We start from the raw sequence: 12,447 nt of genomic DNA, 5'->3' as shown, positions 1-12,447 counted from the left end.
CCGAGCAGGGGGTGGGGAGGCTTAAAGTGACAGTGCACTCAATGTCTCTCACACTTCCCTAACACACACACACAGGCTCTCACACGCACATATACTCTGCCTCTCACGAGTCACAGTCTCCCAATACAGATTGTCACACACACAGTCTTTCACTCCCCAACACACACTCTGTCACACAGTCCCCCAACACACAGTCACACACACACTGGCTTTCTCTCGGTCTCTCTCACACGCATGGGTTCTCTTTCTCTCTCTCTTACACACACACATGTATTACTGCTTTACTGCTTTGTACTTCCTGTCAAAATGCTCGTGGTGAGCCAGGAGTGGCTAATGGCTGCAAGAGGGTTGTGGGCTCTGGCAAGGTGCAGCCCCCATCTGACAGTGCGAAGCCTGCCTTGAGCCACTGCCGCAGTGTCTGCTGCGTACAAAGCTTGGTGTGTGTCAGCAATGGCAGGGGGAGTTCTGGGGGTCCGCAGGCGGGGATGGTGGCTGTGCCCCCTCAACACACTGGTGGTCAGTGGTGTTGGCTGGGGACCACCTTCAGTGGAGCATAGAGGCACCAGTTTAATAATACTGCATAGGGCCTCATAAATCCTAAGGAAGGCCCTGAAGAGATCTATATGCTTTTGGTCTTTATCATATGGGATATGCTTATATGGTGCTACTTGTTGTATTCATTTACAACATCAACACCTAAAGAGTTAGGGACAAGATGAGAAAATAAAAATTTTGAACTTGTAGCTAGAATGTATTTTTTTTTTTGTCTGCCCTTTTAGCTGCTGGAAGCAGTGGCAGGGGTCTGAGAATTTGTCTTGGCAGGTTCTAACGATGTTTTGCTTACAGGAAGGGTACCCTGTGCTGCAGATGGTCTTTGAAAAACATCCAGCAACTTGTCCTGAGTCTCTTGGACTTCTTCTAATGGGATATCAAGAGTGTCTGCCACTTTTTTCATTTAATGCTGAAACTGTCTAAAGGCATTTACCGCAACTGGAGGTGGCATAACAGCTTCATTCAGGGTAGCAGTTCTCAAACTTATTTGATCGTGCCCCCCCTTCTTTGTATCTGTAGTTGTTTACGCCCCACCACACTGCAGCAAAGCAAACGGATTAATGTACAGATGGAAACAACTTTGTATAATACTATGCAAGCTTAACAGAAATCCATCAAAATGCACAGTGCCATCTGAGGACCTGATATGTCTGGAGGAATCAGCTTTGCTAGTTATTCATTGATGTGGGTAAAATGTGTGCAGTAAATTTTCCCCCCTAAAACTTCATGCCCCCCCTCCCAATACATTCTGCACCCCTCCAAGGGAGCCCATCCACCTCCCAGTTCGAGAACCTCTGATTTAGGGAAGAGAAGGAACTATTTGTCTGCGGGGTTGCCTCTTCATCTGCTCTCCTTTCTTGCTTCTCCAACATCTTGTTCTGAGGTGCAGAGTGCTGTGGGGGAATGGAGAATGTTGACTCTGGAGTTCCCTGTAAGCACTGGGTACCTTAGACAACAGTTGGTGGTGAACAGCCCAAGGGTCCCAATATGACCAGGGGTGGGGAGAAAGGAACCAGAATTAATCATACCAAGAAGGGTGTTGAGCAGGTCAAGGTCACCCAAGTCTTGAAGTATCCCTTGAAGGAACACATTCAGGAGATCGTAGTCTAGGGTAGGGTAATCATAAAAGCCCTGAACAGAAATCTGAGAGTCTGAAAGCCCTAATCTACATAGTCTAATGGAGGAACATATAGAGGAGGAATGATTGTTTGCCTCACCATACACAAGGGTACTGCGGAATCAGGTGGTACTGGCAACAGGCGAGTGTGACCCTAAGAGCATGACCAGCTATGCCTGGAGGGGTCTAGGTGCAGTCTCGCATGTTTCACCACATAAGTGCAAGACTCTAGGAGGCCCAGGAGTCTTAGACAGCTCTGTGCTGTTGAAACTGGGTGGATCTTGAGGGACCTTACCAGGGCCGTGATCGCCTCAAACTGGCCTCCTAGGAGAAAGGCTCTGGCCTGAGTGGAGACAAGTACTGGTCTGATGAACTCTATCCTCTGTACTGGGACGAGGGTAGACTTCTGGATGTTTATTAGTAGGCCTAAGGCCTGGAAAATCAACTGAATGAGGTGGAAGTTGGACCCCACTTGAACCCTGGACTGGCCTTTGGACTACCCAGTCGTCAAAATATGGGAAGACCTGTACTACCCACCATAAGGCCACCACTACCGCTATACATTTGGTGAAGACCTGCGGAGCAGCCGACAGGCCAAACAGAAGTACCGCAAACTGGTAGTGTGTATGGTTCAAGACCTTCTGTGTCCTCAGAAAATCGATATGTGGAAATAGTTGTCCTTTAAATCGAGGGTGGTATACTAGTCCCCAGGATCCAGAGAGGGAATGATGGAAGTCAGGGAGACCACGCAGAACTTTAAGTTCTTGAGGCACTGCAGGTCTAGAATAGGCCTGAGACCACCTTGGGCTTTCAGAATTAGGAAGTAAAGGGAGTAGAACCCCTCTCATCTCCAGATTTGTGAAATCTCTTTCACTGCTCCCACCTGAAGGAGAGACTCCGGATCGTCTAGCCAGTGGTGGCACTCTGCTCTCAGAGACCACTGAGTAGGAGCACAAGAGGGAACCCTGGGCTTGGGTCATGTCAGGGTAGGAGTGCCTCAGAGAGTAGCGCAGGTGGCTCTGAGGGTGAGAGGAGAACCCCCCTTCCATCTCTGAAGAGGAAGAGTCCCGTGCTGTATGCCCAAAGACAGTACCTCTGGAGGGCCTCCTGGATCACTGGTACCAGCTGTTGCAGTCCTGAGTTTGAGGTGTAGCCTGACTTAGGTCTCACTCTGTCCCAGTCCCCATGCCTGGTCATCTTCAGCACTGTGGAATGACCCCTCTCAGACGGCTGCATCTTGTGTTTCTTCTTGGGTACCAGGAATGGGGAATGGTGCAAAGAGACTCACACGGCGGGAGGAGCACTCTGCACCAATGCCGAGGTACTCGGTGCTGAGTCAGAGCAACTCAGTTCCAAAGTGGGTCTTAGCGCTGCTTCCATAAGAATGACCTTCAGTCTTGCCTCTTGGTCCTTTTTTGTGTGAGATTTGAAGTTCTTGCAGAGCTGGCAGTGATCTCTTATGTGAGTCTCTCCCAAGGCCTTGAGACAACTTGAGTTCGGGTCACTCAAGGACACTGGCTTGCCACAGGCCTTGAAACCCAGTGACAGAGGCATGCCGTGGCATTGAGAAACGAACCTACTTCACTAACTGATGGAGAAAACTCCAAACATTTACTAACTAAAACTTAAAAAAACCCAAAAAACATACAACCAAATCAACTATATACACTGTAAAAAGAGTGAAAAAAACACTGGGAAAAGCTTGCCGAAGCAAAGAGAACAGTTCCAACGCCCTGTCACAGGCAGTAAAAAGACACTGAGGGGGCGTGGGGTTGGCAGGGCCCTTTATCTTGGCAATATGAGTACATGGCACCAGAGGGCACTAGAGCCAACCCAACAGATACCATTAAGGGAAAAATTTCTGGTGACTCTGCTCAGGGCGTGCACATACCTACATTGGAATAAACATGTGCAAGCCCTCAAAGAACAATTTTTCCTTCTACACATTACAAACAGATGTTTAAGGAGGAGTTTGTCCTGTTATCTAGTAAGATTAAGTGATCTGTAAGGGATACCCACCAGTACCCCAACTTTAGTTTTACTAGTTAGAACTTTAATACATAAGCACTCAAGGTCCTATTATTCTGAATCATCTATGACTCTAACAGGTAACAGTGTCTTATGTTGAGTGCCATTCCCTTTTTCCCATTCTCTCCTTACAGAACAGGTTGTAATTACGAATTTTAATGTTCCCGTTATAAGATCCATCCCAACAAGTTTCAGTAATAACAAAAATGTCATATTTTTTCTCATGAGTATTCAATTCTTCTTGTTTATTGTATAGACACCAAGCATTAGCACATAATTAAAAATCTGTTCCTTACATGCTTGGATATGTTAATATGCATGATGCCTTGAGGTTGGTTTTCTTATTTGGTTGTTTGTGTCATGATTGCCCCATTATCACTCTCTCCTTCTATGGTTAGTATAAAGCCCTCCTTGACAATCCTAACTATTCCTATCACACAGGAGATTGGTACCATAATGCTGAGAAGGAGGCCATCAGAATCACACAACCCCCCTCTCTCCACAATATCTGCTGCAATGTTCCACAAAACTCCCCCCCACACACACACCCTTGACCCTTATAAATCACCTATTTAGCCAGTTATTCAGTTTGACAGTGCTAAGAGCTGCATAGTCATGCAATCTCCATACCAAATTAGAGCATCATCTGTGGTTTAATTCTCATTTTTAACATCATCAGATCAGCGTAAAGTGCTCTGCAAGAGAAATGGAATTCTGCAGTAACCCATAGACTTCATTCTTAGAAATGTTTGTGTAGTGTGACAGCTGATTTATTTTACAATACTGCACAATGGCTTAAAGCTAAGGGTATTAATAAAGCCCTGAACCAGAGAAATAGTTTTATTGCTTTTTCCTTTCCTGTATCTGCCAACACTATAAAAGTGCCTTTTCTTCAAACTATCTCCTTGTTAACACATGCAGTGCCACCATCTTGGCTGGGGAGGCAGAGGCTTGATTGGGGAGGAATGACTGGGAAAGAGAGAGAGAACAATAAGCCATGATAGGAGTGTGTGGAGCAGTACACAATAAGCTTAAGTGATGGTTGTGTGTTTACTTTTTTAAAAGGGCGGGGGCAGTGAAGAGTTTGTACACCCTCCCGCATGGCCACTATTTTGAGTAACTTGTAGAGAAGAGGGGTTAAAAACCCAGGAGGCAGACAGAGGGTAGACCAACATCTGGCAGCACCCTGATGACACCTGGAACTAAGTTGTTTAAATCCCCTCATAAAGTTGTAATATAATATATCATACAATACTTACTGGAAGTTGTACCCTCCACAGGTTGGGTTTCTGCTGGTGATCCAAGTGCAACCTCTAGCTGTATCTTGGACAGCTCCTTGGTCTCTGGAGCAGCATCTGTCTCTTGGTCCACTGAGTCAATATCCAGTACTTCATTAACAATCTCCTGGTCTGCATCCTGTTTGACATCAGTGGGGGTGTCCTCAGAGGTGTCTATACAATGCAGTGATTGTTTGGTGGGATCTCTCACAAATATATGGTTCACTCATTGTAGAAGCTACAAGCTCTCCCAGAGGTCCTATTATTGTCCTTCACAGTCTTATAACAAGTGCTGGAGTCCTAAAAAAAGAAGGGCTGGAATCCACTTCCAGTGCTATCAGTCATAAGTAACAGTACCAGAAGACATTTCTGGCATGCTGGAATGGTGTTCTGGGGCATTCTGGCATGACTTGAGCCCTACTTATAATCCAGTTGGAGTACCTTCCCTTAATGCAGCACGTGCTTGGATCCTGGTGGTGACCTGCTCCATTTGTTTGGATAGCTGCTTGTATATTTGTGCATTGCAGTGGCTAGAATTCAGAGTGGTCTCTACATGCTCCTCTCCCTAAAGGGCAATTAAGTCCTGGCCCCTCAGCATAGGACTATACTGACACATGAGGCATGACTGCTTAATAATCAGGAGTATGACACAAGTATGTGAATTCCATGAGCTGGAAATGCAAAGGACAGCACCTGGATGTGCACCAGCACTTAAAAAGAGAGGTGACATCCAGTCAGGATGACCCTGGAACAACAGAGGGCACACAAGTAAACAGAAAGGCTGATCCAGGTAGCTGGAATACCTCTGTGGGATACCAGTAGGAGGACTTATAAGATCATAACAGTTGCTTGGGATGGGGATGCATTCACACACACTTCTTTGCAGATAAACTCATCCCACAACTCAGCAAACCTGCTTCCAAAGTAGGTTTAATTATGTGAAATAACTCAAGTTAACCTGCAACAAATTTCAAGTGTAGAAAAGCTCAAATCCAGGCTTCTCCCTATTGCACCTCGATGCTTTCTTCAATACAACTGTTGGACTTATCTCCCTCTTCTTGTGCATGAAACTAACTCCCTAAAATACTTCTGCAAAGGCTTTCAACAATAATCATTACAAAATTTATCAACATGAAGCTTCTACCACCAATTGCTATATTATTTATGAATCAACTGTTTAGCGACTACCTGATCTAGACTCAAATCAGGGATTGGAAGTGATCTTAAGAGGTCATTTAGTCAATCTCCTTGCCCTGACACACTGAGGCAAGATTAAGTATATGGTGACAATGCCTGACAAATGTTTATCTAACCTATTATTTAAAACCTTCAATGATTGGAAGTCTACATCCTCCGTAGGTAACCTGTTCCAGTGCTTAGCTATCCTTATAGTTTGAATGTTTTTCCTAACATCCAACCTGAATTTCCCTTGCTTCAGATTAATCTGATTACTACTTGTCCTATCCTTGGTGGACATGGAGAACAATTAATCTCTATCCTCTTGTAGGTACTGCTGCCCTGTCAGTTATTTCCCATTTTGTATTTGTGTACTTAATTTTTCCTTGCTAGGTATAGTACTCTGTACTTATCTTTACTGAATTTCATTTTATTGATTTCACATCAATTTTCCAGTATATCATTATCATTTTGAATTCTAATCCTGTCTTCCAAAATCCTGTCTTCCAAAGAGCTTGCAACCCCTCCCAGCTTGGTGTCCTACACAAATTTAAAAAGTGTACTCTCCTCCATCAACCAAGTTGTTAATGAAAATATTGAACAGTACTGGATCCAGGACAGAACCCTGTGGGAACTTACCAGATACGTCCTCCTAATTTGTCAGCAAACCATTGATAACTTTACTCGAGTACAGTTTTTCAACCAATTGTGCACCCATCTTACAGTAATTTCAGCAGTACCATATTCCCCTAGTTTACTTATAAGAATGTCATGTGAGACTGGATCAAAAGCCTTACTAAAGTCAGGATATACCACGCATATATCTCAGATGTTTATACAGCATTAATACTTAGTCCTGCCATGAGTGCAGGGGACTGCACTAGATGACCCCTCGAGGTCCCTTCCAGTCCTATGATTTTATGATTATGCACATTATCAGTACTCAATACACAGTGGTTGCTTTGTCATAATTTTTGCTGTATAGAAAACTGTAAAAATATGTTTTTAATTAACTCTTCCCATGTAAGCAATAGCTTCCCTCAGTGATTATCAAAAAAGAGAAGGCTAATTTTACTCTTCATAGATCAATATGCGCTGTGGCTCTTAAGTTGGTCACACTGTTTTTCATGACCGCCCATCATCTTCACTAGCCACTAAAAGCAGGGACTTGACTGCATTTTCAAAAGCAGCCTTTAAATACAAATGGCTATAGCCTCCTTTGTAAAATAAGTCTTCCTTCTCAAATGTATATTACTCAATATATCTGCTCTCTTTTCAAAATTCTACTGTAGAATGGTGAAGAGGAGATATACAAGAGAGAATTACTTCCTGGACAATGTGTGTACTGTACTGTAGTTTTCCTTATGTCCACATCCAACTTCCAATCCTGCTGCCCATTTAGGTTGGAGGACTACAGTGCTACTACTGTGGAAGTTTCTGGGCTAAACCAGAATCTGCTGTACTGGTGATTTTATAATCACATTTGTCTGATAGGTTGTTTTGCTTGTTTATTTTGTTTGTAGTCTTCTACCTCTTTAGTAAGTGGACACATTATCTGCCAGGAATTCTGTTATGTGAGAGGGAAATCTTTGACAAACAATTTATCATTAAATAATTTTGAGTATTTTCACTCCTGGACAGAACTAGGAGTGCAGATATGTACAAAATTTTGTTAAAGAGAGTTCATTAAATATATCAAACCTTAAAAACATTGATTTGAGGCTCTATTTTATCTTATTTAAACAAGATCTTGATAAATCAATTAGTTCTTAGATAAATTAATTTTAAATGTCTGTACAAAGGGGTATTGTGCAAAAGCAGTATTGGAGTTATAGTGAACTCAATTTTGATAACTCTTATATCATGCCTTGTTTTGTGATTTTTATATATTTTACTATTTTGTGTTAATTGTCCAATTAATATATCCATGCAGAATGCACTGTAAAAAGTAATAAAATTACACTAGTGCACTCAATCTAATATCCACCAAATAGGCCAGAACTGAACAAAGCAGATTTTATAAATTAACTGAATATCAAAGATGTTATTTTTAATATTTTCCTTCCCTCCCCAATATGAATGGGTGTGTTTTACCCAATGTTGTAACCAGCTTTTTCACCGTGGTAGAATTAATCATCAAAGTCATTACTGATGCTGTTCCTGCATGCAGTAATATCTAAAACAGAAAAACAAAGACAGCATGTCACCACTTCAAATCAGTGTTATCATCAGCAGTACAAAGTAAAATGCAAATTATTTCGAACAGTGAGGTACTCTACATATTTTCCATAAACGATGCCTTTGCTGACATCATCTTCAACAGTGCAACACAACTGTATATCTTCAAATTGTGGATGGTTTTATTTATAATTTTGCTAAATTTAATCATATGCTCTTCACAGCTAACAGAATGTCCAAATAAGGAAAATTAAGTTAAAAGTAATTCCTTTTTATAATAAAATATTTAAAAAATATTGAGTATTTAATAATGCTTTTCATTAGTATATCTCAAAGCACTTCACTCCTTAATGTATTTATCCTTACAACACCCCATGAATTAAGGAATTATTATCATCCCCGTTGCCCTGAGGGACTTGTTCAAAGTTACAGAGAAAGTCTGTGGTGGAGCAGGGACTCAAATCCAGATCTCCCAAGCCCTAGGGTAGTGCACTAACCACTTGACCATACTACCTTTCTTTTGTACTGTTCTTTTTTTCCCATTCTGCCAAGAGGAAGAAAGTATGAAGAGATAACATTATAACCCCACTAGCAGAAAACAAGATTGTAAGATTGGTATATAAAAACACCAGTGCATCCATTTCCTTCCAGTAAGACTATTCAAGAGCAAAAGACAAGGAACAATCAGGTAGTTCAAAAAAACCCAAAACCAAATTAACTCCCTCATCCCCACCCCCCAAAGGAAAAAAAAACCCACCCACACTCTCAAGTAGCACCAAGGACCAAGGAGGTGTAGGAGGGGACAAAACTACAACAAAAGGAATTACAAACAAGTAATTTGCCTTTGTTACACATCCCTCTTCTCCCATCTTACTAATAGAGAATGAACATATGATAGATGTAGTAAACAGGCCATCAGTGATTACCTTAAAATGTTACTTGTAGCTTACTTTACATAGTACATGTAAGCACATTCTGGCCAACAGAAATGTTTTCTGAGGAGGAGAAATCTAGCTGGTAGTGACATATTGCAATCTGTAGATAGTCAAATAGCAACTATGCAGATGCCTTTAACCCTCCAAGGTATAGAAGAGTGGCACTACATGAACTTGAGGCTCAAGGACTTAGCATGTCCTAACCAGTATCTTGGTGGCTGCTTTTTTTCATTGTCACCCTTGAAACAACAAAAAAACTGTTTTACCTTATTAAAACTTTGAATACAGGAGAGAGAAAACTTTAAAGTCCTTTTCACACACAAGGAATATTTTTTTGCTGAGAGAAGTCAAAGTCCAGGTACAAAGCGAAGCGAACAATGGTTTGATTCATGTGGAACTCAGGATTCACTCCAGACATAAACATGTCTGGATCCGAAAAGTGACCATGACCCATTGAGATCCTGGGTGAAATCCTGACCCACTAAGTCCACGTGTCTCCATGGTGGTCATCCCTATCTTGAAAGAACTGAAGAGATGGACAGATAACTAAGAAGCTATGTTCTTTAACCCTCAGAATGGAAATGAATGTCTCTACAAATGCCACCTTTAGAGAAAGCAATTAAATTTTTTATTTTCCCAATGTATCAGAAGAGAGCCCATTAAACTTGTAAAACAAAGGACAAATCCCACTGAAAGTGCATTGGTCAGTGCAAGTGCCATTTAAAATTTGAAGCGCAAAACAAATATTTCAAATACATCTGAGAACATATTTCTTTCCTGGTGATAGGTCCACAGACATCAGATACATCTGAAGCATGGATTTGTAGGGTGTTAACTTTCCTGGAAAACTTCTAGCAAGAAATTCAAAATGATCTGAAGCAACATTTCATGTAAGCTGCACGTACAAGTGGATGCAGCACACAATCACAAAACAAAAACAAAACTCCATAACCATTATTAGAAATGGAGTCAGGAGATTGGATTGATAGCTGTCCTACCCCTGTTTGCACAGTTTGTTAGGCAAATCAATCAACCCTGGTGCCACAGTGACAGGATACAATATAGATACTGTCCCTATGGCACCAAGACTGGTCTGACTTCCTGATCAGTGGGATGTGCTCATTTCAGTCTTCGAGAGTTTGATGGTTCTGCCTTGATTTACATTTTGGCAAGATGGCAGATATGGGAGATACGGCACTGAGGTGGGAACTTCTTTGGCTCCCTTTAACTCTGGTGATTCTCAGCCCCCCCAGTCCTAGAGAGATAGCCCCTGCAAACTGACCTGGTGTGCTTCAGTCGTGGCTTTAATTTCAGAGATATCCTCTGACATTTTGCTAAGCAGAATCTGCTCTTCAGATATCTGCTTTAGAATTTTATAGACTTGATCCAGGGTCCAGGCAGAGGGATCTCCTCTGTAATTGGCGTCATGCTGCCCTGCATAGGGCTGTCAGAGAGCCTCTGCTTCTTTGTAGTTTGGGGCAGAGGGTGGTGGGAGAGTAAGAGGAGGAAAGGGTGTTCCAAAAACAGATCCATCTGCTACTAAGATGTTAAAGAGCAGGATGAACCACTTTGAGACAAAAACTGTGGCCTTAGAATAATAGCAGATGTCAGTGAATTTTAGTGGAGCGGAGCAGGAGCACCAGATCTAGACAGCCATTTTCCCTGCTGGCTCCTAGATGTCCTCATCTCTGGTCTCTTAAGGAAGCCTCTCAGACATATATAAACCATTGTCCCATTGCCTAAAATCATATTTAGCTAATAAGGCATGATAATTGGCCATACAAAACTTCAAGACAGCAGATAAACTTTTCTCCCCAAAAGTTCCTTCTTCTTAGGTCTTTTATCTCTTGGGGAACACCTAGAAAGCCCACGCAACTTCAATTTTTATGAGCTATTTTTAAAAACAGCAATCCAGCTACCAGATGTATAAAAAAAGTACTCAAATGCCTTTGGAGGAACTTGGTACCCGAGATCTGCCCTCTAAGATACAGCCAAGACAAGGCAGCAAGAGTCCACCACAAGTTTTTAGCAAGTTCAAGGATGTCTTTGTTAATAGGCATGGCTAATTGATCCTGGGAAATCAGATGCAAAAAAAGCAAACAATTAATGATCTCTCTACTAGACAATTCCAAGGGAATGTCTAGTATGTCCACCATCCTTTCAAGGAGGTCCTGAAGTAATCTACAGTTAACATATTTGATGGTGTCACAGCCTCATCAGGTGATACTGGATAAAGGGGTAGGTTGGTCCTCATATTCCTCCACATGGCCTTGCTGCTCATTCTGAGATTCCTAGTGATGCAGGTTCTTAAGAGTTCCTGAAAGGATAACTGAGTCTCTCCTGCTTGATTCTTAGAAAGCAACGATTTCCCCCTGCAACTTGATTCAGCTGACTAAGGAGCTGATGGGAAAAAGGTGAGGGTCAAATGGCCACATTTGTGCCCCATAAGATAAGGCATATGGTGCCATAAAAGGGTGGGATCCATGGAACAAGACCTGTATAAAGCATGAAATCTGAAGTGAGAAGGATTTCCACCGAGGTTGCCTAGATGAAGGCAAAAACATCCTTGGAGCAGGACTTGTACTACCATGCAGAGCTGAGGATGCAGGTGAATAAAATTCCTCTAAAGGAAGAGCAGATCCCTGAGGTACAGAAACAGAGAGAGTTTCAGATCTTACATGAGAGTAAGCAATGATACCATCAATGCTGGAGGTAGAGATTTTCATTTTTGATATCTTAAATTCTGGTACCACCACAGTTCTAAACACAAGACAATTGAGAGATATCTAACAATGGAGGCTCCTGTTCCAGAATCATGAAAAGTTTCACAGGAGGGAATATAGGACAAAATTTTCAAAGTGAATACCTAAAGTCAGGCTACTAACTCCAGAGATAACTAAATAACTGGCCTGATTTTCAGAGTGCCTAAATATGGATTTAGGACCCAACTTCAAGCATGCTCTTTTTTTAATCTTAGCCATAAGAACTTGTAACAAACACAGTTCCACATAACAGTATCCCTAGCAGAAAATGGACTAGTTCACAAAGGCTCACATGATGCACCTGGGTCCACATAACGTTCTAAGAGGGACCGCTAACTGTAGTAAAAATATTTCTGTGTTAATTACATAGGTATAGTGAAAGTATTGTTGAAATAATATTGACCCGTTGTATAGTATGTGAA

At 42.0% G+C, this 12,447-nt stretch overlaps 1 protein-coding gene across 1 annotated transcript in view; it reads right to left on the bottom strand.

Annotated features, from left to right (window-relative positions):
* LOC125637986 (solute carrier family 9 member C1-like) overlaps positions 1-12,447 on the bottom strand; it is a 295,718-nt gene that overhangs the window by 186,055 nt on the left and 97,216 nt on the right. Inside the window, exon 10 of the mRNA XM_048853105.1 lies at positions 8,245-8,326. Within this exon, the coding sequence (XP_048709062.1) occupies positions 8,245-8,326 (82 nt within the window). The remainder of the gene's footprint in view (positions 1-8,244; positions 8,327-12,447) is intronic.

The sequence above is a fragment of the Caretta caretta genome, chromosome 6, assembly GCF_965140235.1.
Source record: "Caretta caretta isolate rCarCar2 chromosome 6, rCarCar1.hap1, whole genome shotgun sequence".
Classification (NCBI taxonomy): domain Eukaryota; kingdom Metazoa; phylum Chordata; order Testudines; family Cheloniidae; genus Caretta; species Caretta caretta.
This window is presented reverse-complemented; position numbering and strand designations above follow the sequence as displayed.